The following is a 15,874-nucleotide window of genomic DNA, read 5'->3' as shown; positions in this document are numbered from 1 at the left end:
GTCTGAGGCCGAGTCAGTCCGAATAACCGAGTATTCAGATATTTATCTTCCGCTCAACATTATCAAGATGTATTTTTGCGTTGGGGAGATGTTAATTATATATAACGGGTTTGCCCTTACCTATATATAATTCCGCTCAACAGAATGAATAAGATTTCGGTTATGATTATAAAGCAAAGCAATGAAAAACTCTCTAATGAAATGAAATATTCTCAGGCTTAGGCAGGCTCAATTGGCTGTAACAAAATCTGTTGTCTGGAGTTTAATATTCACCCCATTGTAGAGGCGCGTGACAGCTGTCTGTGAGCTGGCTTCAGACAAGACCTTTGTATCATTAGTTGAAGTTAAGTATTTTTATTTGATCTTGTATTAGACTTACTGTTACGGTAACAACTTCAAAGTTAGGGGATAAAAATTTAAAAAAAAAGTTGAAGTCTGGGATGGAGACTAAGTCAAATATTAGACAATGGCTGGGAGCCCGCATTGCCACAAAGAACAACCATTGTCCCAAGTTTCAGGCGAGAAAAACACAGCAGAACACTCAAGTTCCCCGCCCGGTACAGCCAGCGCAAAGAACTCGTGCCGAATCGTTTTGTCCACTGTGCACTTAAAAAAGACGGGCCTCTCCGTGGCAACCTCTTTCGTGGCGTACACCATAGCGATTCGCGTGCTTCGTTAAAAGTTTCGGTCAACTTTCGTCCTTGCTCTTGAATTGCCGGGCAATTAAAAACGAATACAGCCAGTGGATCCAATTTCACGGCGTCAGCCGACCATGGGTAATTGGCAATTATAAGCAGATACATGCGAGTGGCTTTGTGTGCAATAATTGGAAGTTGTTTCATCCATTGTAACGGCGAGAGGGAAACAGCTTTGGATGAATGAATAGCGCTGTGCCGAATTAACCGAATATTCGATCGATTATCGAATATTTGACTATTATTTTCTGAATTTGAATATTCGAATGCAAAATTTATGAAAATGACTACGGAGGTTTGTTTCTAGCAGACGGAAATGAAAAGGAACAGAAATCGTACGATTCAAAAAATAAATTATTCATCAAACAATTTAAAAGTAATGGAAAATAAATTCACAACATGGCAACAGGTAGGCTATTGTTTATCTCCATCTTGCTAAATCGTGGCTGGAGATACTCCTAAATATGAAAATCTGTTATATTGATTATAATGTACAGCTATGTGCGTTATTACAACTGATTTTGTAAATGGTTTGTTTAACAATTTGCTGGGCGGTACGACCGAATATCGGTATTCGATCAAATTGAAGGTCGAATATTCGAATAGTGAATTATTCAAATTGACTCAACCCTACGAATGAATGCAATTAGCACCCAAGGTCAACTACGTCTCCCTTGTGATTTCTTTGTAATGAAGTGATCCATTCCTAAATTTGATTGCTGCAAAGATGGTCGTGGATAGACCTGACCAATTGGCGTTATTCAGTTTTATTCACTGAAGCATGACGATTGTTTAATTAGTCACTGATGAAGATAGCAAATCCATGTCGAGTCAAGCCTTTAGTTGATTAAGTATCAGCGTCCGCTGTGCGCTTATAGCAGTCTACTTCAAGTTGGCCCTTCACAAGCGGTGTGAGCTAACAAATGTAAGACTTTCAGATCCATCCATTGAAATAGGTGCACCTTCCGCAGGTAGCAGCGCGGACCGCCCCATAAAGTCATGACTGAGAGATTTGAATTGGAAGCATTTTGTGCCGCAATTTCCAACCGACTCCTCTCAGTTTCAGCTTTGAATTAGCGCTGGGCTACCTCGAATTCTGAGCCCCCGGCTGCCCACACACCAGACTGCTACTGATGCCCTTAACGTTACTGACTGAACCGTTGTACAACTTCAATGGCTAAGGCCAGGCTTTGGACACTCTGTAAAACAGTTGTAATTGTTTTTGCCTTTGTGGGTGTTGAGAGTCGATGCCCGGCGTCATGGCTAGAGCGCCAGACATCGTGCTACAAAACTGACGATGAGCAGCGAACCTGGGAGAACGGGGAGGCGTACTGCAACCAGCTAGGCGCAGAACTCGTGGTGATTGAGACGGCCCAAGAAAATGAATTTATCCGGGAGCTACTGAATGATCAAAGCAAGGATTTTGCTTGGCTGGGTTGCAACGACAGAGCTACAGAGGGCACCTGGGTGTGTTACTCAGAGGCCACCGTAGGAATGCCGTTTGAAAACTGGGCGCCTTCCCAACCCAACAATGCAGCCGGTGATGACTGCGTGAGCATAAGTAAGTCTGGAAAGTGGAGTGACTCCAAATGTAGTGCAGATTTCGTTTACGTTATCTGCGAAGCTGACAGCGCCGACTGGGAGGACCTGCATATGGACGTCACTTCTTCAAGTTCGGCGGCGGTTGTTTCAATGTCCTGCTCCGTTGTGGGAGCAGACGGTCGCCTGCACCATTTGACCTCCCTTTAAACATGGTCCAAGACAATGTTAACAGAACTGCTGCGACCGAACTCCGCCTATCAAGACACCGACTAGTCGGTTGGGGATCTCTGCAACAGGGTTTCGAGAGTCCGAACATTAGAGCGCATCTTTGAAATTTCTGGAAGGGTTCGTCCGACAAAATGAGTTGCCAATTTCTTTCGGCTTACTCTGCCTCAAAATTCGCAGGATGTAACGCCTGCTTCAAAGAGATGATCTTTGTCGATGGACTCAAACTGTCTGTATGTGACAGAACAGTTCAGTGATTTGTTTGCAACCTTTCTGAAAGCTAAACCCTTTTCATCCAAACAATAAAATGTTCACGCATCTTCGAGAGTTGTCTTGTCGAGGTACGTGTACACGTCATATTAGCTAGATTTGAAGATATCATTATCGTAAATATTAGCAGAGTTCTGCTTACGCCTGAGATGGATTGGAAGCTAGTAACTAATTGAAATAAGGGACTGGATTTCAACGGTTGATCCAAAGGGGAGAATGAGTCGGGCTTGATGAGGTTTAATTGCTTCGCCAAGTTAGAATGAGACGGAATGGTGAGCGCATTCAGTTGACAATTTCTTGAATGACATCTACCTATTATAGAGATCGTGCACGACAACCATCATTTGGTAACTGCTTTTGTTTCTTGCGTAACGCATGACAGTGCACATGTTCAGGGCGTAAGCCATTCATCGTTCAGTTTTTCAAACCATATGAGATCTATGTAAAATCATATTGAAATTGGAGGATTGAGGACCGTGAAGATTAAGAATTGTTTAAATACTCTTCTTGTTAGCATCTTGTACCACAGATTGACGTCCTGGGGCGTGACGATGGTTTTCGCGTGATATTTCTTGTGAACTTTAGACAACAGTCTGTGGATCTTGCTTTTTTGTAAGCAGAATGGATAAAATGTAATTTCTTTCTTATTTTCAGAGGGTCTGGTCGTCGATGGATGAGCTTGAAGGCTAACCCTAGTTTCCATTGCATGTACATGTATAAAACATTGCACATATAGGCAATACGCTCGGGCAAAAAGTGCAGCGTCGTTTTGTGCAGAACATTCAGGATGAAAGAAAAAAGTACAGGCAATAGTTCACGACATTGTAAGAAAAGTCAAGGAGCGATGGCCTCCTTTTTGAAACTCTTTTTCAGGTATCTGTTGTGACGTACAGGGCCTGTTTGTTAATTCACGCGGATCCGAACCGCGATCGGCCAACCAACGTTGGTTCACTGACATTAGAACCCGTCTAATGCATGAAGCGAACCAGCGTTGGGCTGACTGAACCAGCGTTGGTGCGGTAGTTTGTAGCATGCAATGAACATAATTGCCCTACAATGTCAAACACCCACAAACCTTCGGCAATCTCATGCACGATGAACCCTTTTGGCATCCTCATTGCATAACTGGATTTGGTAACCGACAAACTTTTTGTGCATAAAGGGAGGGGGTGGAAGCGAACCGGTCAAACATCATCAAACTAACTTTTTCTTCATTATGTACATCTATATCACTTTACTATTCTTACTTGGATCTTGTATACCAACTAATACACTAAGACTAAATATCTTGCGGCCACTGTCGGTCGCCTTGGTGATCTCCATCTTGGTCTTGAGGGACAGTCCCTTACGTTTCAAGTTGACAGAAGTCATGCTGTCTCAGTGGCAGTGTGATTAATGAGTGACCGAATATCAAATTTTACACCCTTATTGTACATTACTTGCCGGACCCAGTAACAATGGACACAAGTCTAAATGGACTAGACCGGATGCATCCTTCATAACAGCAGAAGCTGACAACATGTGCAAATAAGAAAGCCCTAGTTTTGGGCGCTACCTGATTGGCCCGCGCCTCGTGAAGCGCACGCGTCACTGGCACACGCTGGAGACGCCATCGGCACACTTTGATGACGCGTCCTTTTGTTGTGGTGGGCAACGCACAATTCAACCAATTAGCGCCTTCCATTGGAAAAATGTCTGGGTTGGCAAGATAAAAGAGATCACAACATGACGAACACGTAGGCTTACCAAGTGATGAAGGGCGCTTCTTAATTAGGTCCATTCAAGGCTTACACTGCGAATCCTTTCTTTGAGCATGTATTCAGGGCGATTTCGGGCGATGCAAGTTTGTTTGAAAGCAAAGATGCCGTGCAGAGACCAAAGACCTGGTTTGCCATAGTCACATTTCGGGCAATTGGATACTAGAGCAAGTCCAATGTACTTTCTTCCTATTTGGTGGAGCTCAAGACTCCATTTATTTCAACACATTGCTTACACAAGATTAACATTTTTAGATTTCTGCATATAATAATACGTATGCATTTATTCTTTGGTTGACTGTTCTATAATAAACTTTTTTTGTCAGCTGTGTTTGTAGTCGTATAATTCAGGCTATGACACGATTTAACATTCCTATTGCTGACCTGATGAATTTAATTACTGTCAACCAATTTATTAATGCACGCATATAATCCGTGCAAGGCTTAGATACCGCGTTTCATTTATTTATTCCTACATATACTCATTTCCACGGTTGAAAAATTACGCCGGGAATGAAAATGTGCGAATGAGTTACATGAAGTAGCATAAGACGATTAGCTACCAACGAACTGAAAATGATTCAATGGGTGCAAAGACGCGTTTGGGGGTAATCGGCACCGACTACATGGCCGCTCAGCCGCATAATTAAGTTGAAGCGTCGGTCATCACCCATTATTTCACTTCATCGCGAAGGCGCTGCTGGTTCCATTTGGCACAAACGCGACTTCAGCTTGTTAATCGGAAACCCCTAACAATGCACTTTCCTTTTAAAATGCATGTACAAAAAACGTGCCTTCAACACGCAGCCTCAGAGTGGGTAAAAAAAGAGTAGAAAATGTGCACTTATGAGCAAATGTTTGTTACAACACTAAAATGTTGCCAAGTAAATGCCAGGTAAATCATTGGGAAGTATTAAACTAAAGTTAGTGTAACATCATTAAGCAAAAACCGTGAAATTTCAGCCATAAAAAGGAATGTTTCTATAGTTTCTAGTTATTCTTTTGCACTGAGTATAAAAATATAGATATATTCATGTTAAAAGAAAAAGATTTGCATTCGATGCAACACTGAAATAATCTGGTGGAGTCACTTTCCAGTTCTAAAATTTCCATCTCTGAAAAAAATACGCTTTAATTATAACATTAAAGTGAAGCACTTCATGTTAGATTCCAATCTAACACAATACCGATTAAAGATTATACATCTGACTAAAGACTTGGAAGGGAATTCAATCGGAACGCATTGAATTATGGCAGGAAAAGGCATTCTTTTAATCAAATTTGAAAGCGATTACTAGTCTATGGAGCCTATAATCCAAGTTAGCTGTCACTTTGATCGGTTTAAGTGGCTTTTAATCCAGTTTAGCCACTTCTTCAAAGTAGGCTCCAAGAAGCTTGATCTAGGAAAGAATGAGAGAAAAAAGAAAGGAAAATGTTAAAAAAACACATAACATTTAGTGATTTTGATTTTTTGTGATATACATGAAAATGCATGGAATGGACAACTTCGATTAAAAATGAGATGGGTAAAACCTGCCAAGAGCCGTACTTCACACCCTGTTCATGGTCTTGTGATCCACTCTGAGCAGGAACAAGATGAGATGGCGTGTTTTGTACGTTCCAAGGACGGTCCCTTTTGGCGGGAATCAACCCGGTGAGTGCACACACGGGTTCACGCACGCTTTTGGTGGACGTACTACGCACGCGTGATCAATTTCTGTTTGAAAGAGGGTACGGTCTTTGGGCGTGTGCTAAGTGTGTACATAAGCTTTGTTGTCAACCACCAACCTCGTACCGTCTCGTTTTTCCTGATGATGATGTTTCAATTTTGGTAAAAATAAAACTAAATCTATTGACAGTAGCACAAGTGGAATCAGGTACACGTTCTGTTCCACCGCTGGCAATGCCCATCGCAGCAAAATGGCAATGCCCTACCCCATTGATGTAGTTGGAGAGATTCATCTTCTCGTTCTGGGAGTGCGCGCCGTCGTCGCAGGCGCCCATAGGGAGCAGCATCACGTTCTTATTGGTCGCATTCTGGAGGGCCAGGATGACGGGTATGGTGCAGCCGTCGCGGGTCATGTCCGGCTCTACTCCAAACACTGAAAGCAAGGAAAGTAGCAAGGCTTGAAAGCAGAGGCAGAATAAGGCTACGAGGGGTGCCACAGTCAAATTTATCACAGTTCCATGCAAGTCCATCACAAGTCATCCGGTCTTAAGACGACTCACAGGCTATAGATGGCGTCTGTCTATGTTACAAGAGGAAAAGAATGACTCCTAAGGTGTTAGGACAAGAGATGGGTTGGGGTTTTCTCTCCCTACTCCTGTGAGTCTTACACGGAATATTCCTCTGGGGTCCTCTAAAACTGTAACTGCTTCTCACTGTCTCCTCCCTACAGGTTTCTTCACACTTGTAAACCACTGTGCCCAGGCCGCTTTTAGGAAACCTTGGTCTCATTGCCGAAAACGTTCAATAATAAAGAAGTTGTATTCATCATTATCTGACATGCCAATTAAATTTAGGACTACTAAGGTGACCCCGAGGCAGTATTTAGGAGATAATTACCCCTCTGGATAGCTCTGCGGCCAGCAAGGTAGTGAGGATGGTTGAAGTCGCTCAGCCAACTCACTCCGCTCAAGCTGACGGACACACTGACAAAAACCCACAAACATTTGGGTCTATTATATGGATGTTTCAAATATCTAACATTCGAGTAAAATGCACGCTGTATGCACCACTGTAATTTAAAAATTAATATTTTTCCCGAGTCAAATCCATTCTTAGAAATAGTTGTTCGTGGTACCCGCTGCTACATCTGACTCAAGCCAGCCAGCCGAAACCGGCATGCACGGTGGTCGAGTGGTTAAGACGTCTGCACTAATAAGCAGTAAGTACGGCAGGTTCGAGTCCCACCCGAGCATGCTTGTTTCCTTAGAGGAAGCAAATTCTTGGCGTATACTTTCTGCATTTGATTGCTTCCCAGAACATTTCCTTTTTGCTGCCTGGCAAGACGGATGGTAGTCCGTCCATGACAGGATTCACAAGTCATTTTGGTTGCATGGTGACCGAGGAGTCTTGCCTTCTTGGATTCTTAAAACTCCAACTCCTCCTTCAAATTTCCTGTGAAGCAATTAAAGCCACCACCAGAGAAAAATGACTAGTTTAGTGTATTTTACTCACGACATCTTGTTAGGCGAGCCTCGGGCCTTGTGGATGTCGGTCAGGTACTTGATAACCAGCTGCTCAATCTCGACAGGTGACTGGTGGGGTACCAGACGGATGGAGAATTTTCCGGTCACTTTGCGAGGGATCACCGTCTTGGAACCGGCTCCCTCAAATGCCCCCTGGATTCCTAAAAAATATAGAGGGGGTTTAACAATACACCCAGGAAGCAACAAACAACAAATCAAACAGTTTGACAAACGGACAAACTTTAACACCAAATGGTGAAAAAGCCATGAGTTCCTGCCAATTTGGATCCCTTAATAAAAAAGAGCTTGTTTTCAAAAGTAGCGTTGCTTGCTGTAAAGTTGTTGACTTCTGGTTGGATTGCAAATATTGTTCAGAGACCGGATTTTCCAGCACTAGCTGCAGACAACATCTCCGGAGATGGGTGGAGAGACAGGGCTTAAGACTGGAATCCCTCACAATGTAGAAATCCCTCAACTATTCAAGTCCATTGAAAGTGGCATGCAATGTTTGGCAATGTATTTCGCAATACTAGATGGAAAATAAAGTCACAAGTCTTGACGCAGCGTGTACCTGACGGAAATGCAGGCAAAAATTTCCATCTGACCTAGAAGAGGCCAGAGATAGGTAACACGCCCTATTTACCGTGGATGGAGAGGGACGGGTAGCGCCAACGATGCTGTAGGACTTTCTCTTTGGTGTCGTGAAGCAGCCGTTCGGTTCCAATCTCCTCACGATAGTCCTCCTGCAAAGCGGACACGATCTGATTCACGCTCACTGAGCTTGCTCAGACATACGCATCAAAACTATAAGCTAATAAAAGTAAGTAACCAAATAATCTCGACGTCTTCAGTTTGTCTAAGTTACATAGACATGGGTGTTATTTGTATGAGGTGTGTTCATTGATTGAGTTGCTGTTAAATTGCTGTAAAAAAGAATGGACTGCACGCAAACGGGGGTTCTCAACCTCTGTATGGCTCCTATTTTTTTGGCCAACCACGTTTTCATCATCTTCAAGGTGAACTCGAAGTCTCAGCATATTTGGTAAAACAGATGGGTTATCGTGGGGTGACATTTGTATCAGCCTGTACCATGTCAAAGTCGATCGGTGCGTACAGCTTTGACTCTTCCTCAGTCAACTCGGCAACTTTGTCGTACACACCGGGCACTTTAATGTGACCTTTGACATCCACCAGGCTGTTCAAGAGGACGACCAGATCCGTCATGGCTTCATGCCTATAAAGGGTGTTGAAGACAAGATAATCTATGCTGGCAGAAGACATGTAATTTCTAAGATCCAGATTCCATGCTGTTGGGGGATCCAAAGTATCCTGAAAACAACAGATTCTCAATTTGAATTGATTTCTTGGATTCCATTTGTTGCACGTTTTCCACCAAGGCATCATTCGAAAAAAAAGTCTCCGATATTCGAAATCCAATAATTCATCTAAAAATTTGTCTTAGGAGTGTTCCCGCGATTTCTGGAGCACTTTTGGGAGTGAGTTACGTGAAATCCCCTTCTAAAACCTGGGCCTTGTTTGTTTCATGGATCTGAATCTTAGTCAGAGATCCCAAGGTGGTTTACTTTCATTCATGAGCAGGACGTTTGGGTATCAGTGAACCAATGGTGAATCACGGATCACAATCCTGACCCACGTGAATCAAATATCAGGCCGGTAGTTTTGATGCGTGAACAGAATTGGGAAGAGTCTACCCACAGTCCTCTGATACGACATGCATTATAAAATGCTCCAGGGAGCTGCTATTCCCATCAAAGGGGATCACCGTTACCGCCAAAAATTGCGCCCTCTCTTGGTCCCACGGCGGCCCTCCGGCAGATATTGAGCATATGTGCTTATAAAGACGAGCCTGCCTTTCACTTACACTGAGCCACCATAGACACCGGAGTGCAGGTCCTTCTTTGAGCATTCCACCTCGACAAAAAAGTAAGAAAATCCCCTGGAAAAATTGAGCACATTAGAAAGAAATAAAAAAACTGAAGTCAGGAAACATGATTCTTTTTTTTACGGTACTTCAAGTTGAAGCCCCTGCATGGTTTCCTTTATGATATGACAGGTGTGCCAAAATAGTATTGGTGTGTGATTTTACAAGCCAACTATTTAATTGTGGAGGACATGTAATGGTTTCTATAGATCGTAGCTGAATTTAAGGGAAAACGCTGATAAACAAAAATAAAACGAAACCCAAAACTGACCCAGACCGTTAAAGACCTAGACCAAGACCCAAACCAAGGCCCAAACCACACCTAATCCAACTAACCAACAAACAAGTTCAAGATGGAGCCCTGAACGTGCGTGTGGCCTCTCAGTGAAATGCAATTTACTCTCTAACTTCCCGAGATCATAAACCCAAGTTAACCTAGAGCGATGAATTAAATGGTTTTAAAAATAGCAAAGGGTCCTCATTTATGTGATGATTAAGACATAAAACCAACAAGCATTTCGCCAAATGATGGGTTTTCCTTTGGTATTGTTTAAATCATGCCATTTTGATGAAATGCCGGTACATGTAAGCTGTGTAGCAACGTGATAGTGCCTTACCTCAATCCGTATGTGATACAGGGCTTGTTCCTACCCAACCAATAGTTGTCTGAGATGCACAGGTAATCGACGCCCTAAGACAAGAGGAGAAATAATGCATGACAGCACATTGTCTGGATAGAAACAATGCCATCTTTGATGTGGTCTTAAAATGAGACAGCACCGGATAGCCTATTTACATCAGATGAGACACAAAGGAAGAATTGAAGTAACCGACTTCACAAAACTGACTGTCGTAATTGTTCACGCAGATTTGGAATTTTGAAACTATTGTAGCATATATTTTTACAAACTCTCTTTCAGCAAATAAGGTTCACACTAAAAAAGCTGAATACTCATCTTAATATTGTTTTCTTTCCATTTTTGTCTCATTTCCACCAGAGCTGCAAAATCACTAGCACTTAATACTTAAGATAATGACTTCTACCTTGAAAAATGTCTCCTTGCGAGACTCGATCATTCGCTCCAGACCTACAGAGCCGGATTCCTCCATTCCCTCGAAGCAGAACTGCAAGGCGAATAGAAATAAGGGTAAAGCCAGGCTGGATTCAAAACAAACAAAACAGGTTGACCCAGGCAGGATTCAAACCTCTGACCTGCTGCCAACTGGCTAGATTAACCCTAAAAGAACTGGGGGCATACATGTAAAATCCACACCCCCCCCTTCAACATTTTTTCAACTTTCATTGCAGTGACGAGCCTTCAGGAATGTTTTAGTTACAAATTGCGGTCATTTTGACACCAATTTTGTGAAAATTGGACATGGTGTTATCACGTAACATGCACTTTCCTGAGACAGGTCTGCTAAATATTCACACATTTTCCACTGACCTGCTAAATACCGGTGACCAATGCATGTGGTGTCTTGAACCATACATGAGTTGAAACTTCATGCTTGTCTAAACAATGAGTATCTTTGTGTGCATGCCGAGTTTCAAAAAAACAGCCAACTTCTATTGGGGGGGTAAGAAACCCTGGATTTTTTAGGGGTTCGCAGATGATTTACTGAAGATTCAAGCAGGATTCGAAAGTAAGACCTCAAAAATATCGCTTCGGTGTTCTACCATCTGAGCTATAACGTACGCTGTTAGTTTATAGTGTTAAAATAGTTTTGGCTACCTCTCCACAAACCACTGGCCTTGGTCAAGGCCGGAAGATAACAGTCAGGGTTTTCGCATTTCAGTGGTCCAGGGTTTGAATCCCCCAAGTGACTGGACTTACCTTGATGTTGATGGGGATGTCTTGTTTCAGGGCGCGGTATGCCTCAATGACATTCAGCCATGCCAAGACCGGCCCTTTGTCATCTGTGGAGCCACGCCCGTACATCTTACCGTCTTTCTCAGTCAGAACGAAGGGGTCCGTGTCCCAACCATCCTCCTGGAAAATAGACAGAGAAAGATGAAAGGATAACATTCACAGATGCATTTTGTAAGGAATTTTTCCAAGTCCTCTAAAATTCCACTATGCACTAACCTAATGGCACTCTTTGCACTTCAACTTTAAAGGGAGATCAAGTCTCATGTAAAATAACAGTGGCTAGGCTCTACCTTCCTCAATCCAACAAAATCCTTCACTGTGTAGGAAACCAATGGCACATTCTTTATACTTCAACTTTAAAGGGACATCAAGCCCCATGTAAAACAACAGTGGCTAGGCTCTACCTTCCTCAATCCAACAAAATCCTTCACTGTGTAGGAAACCAATGGCACATTCTTTGCACTTCAACTTTCAAGGGACATCAAGCCTCAAGTAAAATAACAGTGGCTGGGCTCTACCTTCCTCAATCCTACAAAATCCTTCACTGTGTAGGAAACCAATGGCACATTCTTTGTACTGGCTCCTATAAATTCGTTTTTCAAAAGTTTGTGTCCCTGTTAATACACCTAACCTAGCTATATTGATGAAACTGATTTCAAAGTAAACTTTGTTTGGGTTTGGGAAAAAGACATTGCAAATCAAACTTTGTCGATGAGGGATTAATTTGGGATGAATTCCTTGGATGTTCTTTAGCTCTGACCCTTTTGGCCGGCTGCACGTCCAGGTGACCGTAGATGCAGACTGTCTTCTTCTTGGGGTCGTCACCAAGGTGACCCAGGAGGATGGGCGGCAACGGGATGACTCGACCGTCCTCCAATTTCTGCGTACCAATGTCTACGAGCTCAATCGTTGCTCCAACCTCGGGCTTTCGCAGGTCCTATGAGAAAATAATTTACGTAATGAACTACGCATGAAATATGAAAGATGTGATGTTAATTCTCGGCAATCTCTTTCAGAAATAACTGAATGCATGTAACTAGTTTTGAAATTCCAGTTCAATCCCACCCGCTCTGAGACTAAAGTGAATTTTAAAACAAGATAGCATCCCTTCCAGATTATTCCTCTGTGTAGACCAATACTGATGTATGATGTGTGTCGGTTCATCATTGTTTCTGCTTGTACGCATAAAAGGCAACATGAAAATTTCTCCCCCCCCTCAGACAAATTCCTGGATCTCCCCCCATTTACCTGAATTCCACATCATAGACACTGGTGTAAATGTAATGTGATGAATTTGGACTCGTTTGTAATTGGCCAATATTGATGACTTCACATTTGGTTTTTTATGTCACCAGTTACAGAGGTCTATTAGGATTATCTAGGGTCAAGCCCGTATCCAATCACAGAGAGCGCCCTCAATGGATCCTGCACGAAGCCAATAGGGGCCACATCTGCTTACATACAAGCTCCTCCCACACATGAGGGAAACACTCCACCAGAGAGAGAAGCCTGATTTTCATAGTAGTGAAAATAAGCACTTGTAAAGCACCCTCTATCTAGCAAACTATTCGGAGGTGCTGTATTATCATTATCCCTGCACAATGGGCTCATATCATCTGAGCATTCCTGAAACCATCTCAGCTCCCTGGGGAGTATACTAGCCCAGTGCTACCATTTCGGCACAAACGGCTAAACCTAACAGTGTCTGCCTTCACAGGTACCCATTTACTCCTGGGTGGAGAGAGGCACATAGGGGTAAAGTGACTTGCCCAGGATCACAACATGCTGCCACCGGCTGGATTCGAACCCCTGACCCTATGATCATTTCAACACCTTCCCCTGCTTCTTCTCTGTTAAATTCTTTGGCCACACAATTGCCTGTAATCCTAGAATTCACTAGTACTTGTACTTTTATGCACTGAAGTGCCCTACAGGATAGTAGGCCTAGTACAACATGTGCAAGCTACATACAGGTACATACAGCAACTCACTTTAAAGGATTAAAGCGATACATAGCTTTTAAAATCCTATTGACATAAAATGAATGGTGTAAACTGAGCCCTGGACAGGCCAAACCGCCAGTGCTTTTCCCGAGTTAGATCCTCCTATCTCAGAAACTCTCTCGTGAGATGTCACAGTATGAACAGAAAGAGTCCATGGTCAGTGTGCGAGTACTAGTCTAGACAGATGTACCTTAGCCACGACTTCCATCATGCGTTTAATCTCTGATCGTTTCTCCGGCCAGGCCGAGACACTCTGTATGGCAACCGCATCGGCGAGCCTCCTGACGTAGTCATCTTGATGCTTGTCAATAAAGCTGAAAACGAGGATTACAAGGAATGCCTTACTTAACTTCCTCAATGTTATCTTCATAAATGATTAAACCCACATTGGAAGGAATTGAAGCATAAAATGTTCCAAAACTTAAACTGAGCAGCGACAATAATAAGGGGTTCACTTAAAAAACACTGAGAATTTTTCAGACAAGTCTTCGAGAGTAAACCAATGTGCATGCATGTGGGGGTGTCACCAAGCGGCATCCGTAGGCCTATGCATGGTACATGGAATTCTTCCCTACTGGCGAACCCTTGTATTTAGGCCAGAAATATGTCCGCTGAGGTCATTAGTAAAAGTTATACACTCAAACTATTCTATATTGGAGGGTCCTGAGAGCTATGGAACTGGGGAATTGAAGAAATATGAGACTGGACCTCTGGGCCAGACTCGGGGCTTCCAATTCTGAGCAATTTGAATGCAATCGGGTTTGAAAGTGGCACTATTTGAGCCATTTTGCAGAGGGATGCATTTTCAAAATAGCTACTTTCCCAGGCAGTGAAATGCCCTTCATTTTAGGGGTGGTCCGCTTTGGGTGAGAATTTCTCAAAAATTCATTGGTCAACCCCCGAAAATTGAAAGGAAAATGAAAGGGGACATGTGGAACATCATTTTTCTGTGCAGCCTGAACACCTGTGAGAGTTTTGAGTATTTTAAAAATATTTGTGAAGTATGGGGATTTATCACTGCTGTCTATGGGAATTTATTTGTAGTGTGGTGCACCCCTACACCACTGTAAACCATACCCCCATGTCTACACGAACACTCTCCGGCTCCCAGCCCAACAAACATGCCAGAGAACCCCCTCAAATAAGCCCGTTTCCATCCCACGATGCCTTTCTACCATAGTGCTAAGTCACCCGTGCAGTATTTGCAATAATAAGGCTTAGTGCATGTGATCATGGAGGAAGGACGGGACTCGAACTCCTTCCCCCGGCCTCCTTCCTCCATGATATGAGATCGACCATGTCGACCGCCGGCGGTGGAGGTAGGAACGTGCGAGCATGGTACGAGCATGACGAGTGACACACAGCACTGGACACGACCATGATGACAGGCCTATAAACCTTTAACTCAGCATGCCAGACACTTTACCTGAAGAGCTGAGGAAGAAAATCATCGGCCATGTTTGTACTTGTAGTTACATGTATGTGCGCCTCCCTCCAAATTTCAGCTCACGTGCTCACCACACAGGTCAATGCTGAACACGTGAGCAAGTTGGAAGGGGATTCCCCATTAACGTAAACGCGGTTGGAAAAGTTGGGGGTTTCCCGTTTCGGCCGTTTGGAAACGTGGAGGGACGAATCAAGTAATTTGTTCCCTCTAAAGTGCAATAATCGGCTTAATTACTACCAATGTCTGTAATTGGTACAGATTAAATTGACCCGTACTTTGTAGCGTGACAGCCAATCAATTCAAACCCCGATGTGCACCATAACTTGATGCAGCCTTTCAAACAACACCCCTCGTGTCCGGCAAAATAATTAGAGCGCCCTCTAGCTAGCTAGCTAGCCCCGGGCGGGGATTAACTCTCGCTTCCACTTTTTCCTAGCTCTATTATGTACATGTATATAGACATGTATATATTTTTAAGTTTAAGCACATTAGAGTAGATATCAGTTAAAGGAATCAAGTGATGAGCCATTGTTATCTATTCCAAATCAGAAGAATTATGTTGATAATGACAAATTCTACAGGAGAGCGAGAGCTCTGTTATCATAGGGTAGGTAAATTATGTAATAAAGAACGTCCTTCCAAGGCACGGACACCAGAAAACCGCAACCTATTAATTAATATTATTGGGGATAATCTTCAAGAGAAAAAACTCATTTAGGGGCATGGGAACGCCTCCCGAAAGTACCCCCTTGATAACAGCCAAAACAATTCCCCCATCATTTTCAGGCTGAGCCTGGTTGCATCAAACGTTGGGGGTGGGAACAATATAAATTATACACAAGAAAGACACCGACAGGGTCCAGTCTGGAAAGTCACGTGCTATCTATGTGGTCTGAATCGAAAGATACCATACAAACAGTCGTATCT

The 15,874-nt window shown here is 43.1% G+C and overlaps 2 protein-coding genes across 2 annotated transcripts; one reads left to right on the top strand and one right to left on the bottom strand.

Annotated features, from left to right (window-relative positions):
* Positions 1-136: 136 nt before the first annotated feature.
* LOC110975528 (C-type lectin domain family 4 member M-like) lies at positions 137-3,321 on the top strand. Its single transcript, XM_022228082.2, has one exon. It carries the CDS (start codon positions 1,869-1,871, stop codon positions 2,442-2,444), a length of 576 nt encoding a protein of 191 aa, XP_022083774.2. The 5' UTR covers positions 137-1,868; the 3' UTR covers positions 2,445-3,321.
* Positions 3,322-4,668: 1,347 nt separating this feature from the next.
* Positions 4,669-15,271, bottom strand: LOC110975526 (cytosolic non-specific dipeptidase-like). The gene is made up of 13 exons (XM_022228081.2): positions 14,927-15,271; positions 13,691-13,814; positions 12,258-12,434; positions 11,462-11,617; positions 10,668-10,748; positions 10,241-10,314; positions 9,564-9,638; positions 8,771-8,915; positions 8,325-8,424; positions 7,671-7,842; positions 7,056-7,141; positions 6,425-6,591; positions 4,669-5,889 (listed from the first exon to the last, which is right to left on the bottom strand). Exons 1-13 carry the CDS (start codon positions 14,956-14,958, stop codon positions 5,842-5,844), a joined length of 1,437 nt encoding a protein of 478 aa, XP_022083773.2. The 5' UTR covers positions 14,959-15,271; the 3' UTR covers positions 4,669-5,841.
* Between the last annotated feature and the right edge of the window lie 603 nt (positions 15,272-15,874).

This window comes from Acanthaster planci, linkage group LG20 (genome assembly GCF_054643075.1).
Source record: "Acanthaster planci isolate LZ-2023a linkage group LG20, COTS_SCS, whole genome shotgun sequence".
In the NCBI taxonomy this organism is placed as follows: domain Eukaryota; kingdom Metazoa; phylum Echinodermata; class Asteroidea; order Valvatida; family Acanthasteridae; genus Acanthaster; species Acanthaster planci.
This window is presented reverse-complemented; position numbering and strand designations above follow the sequence as displayed.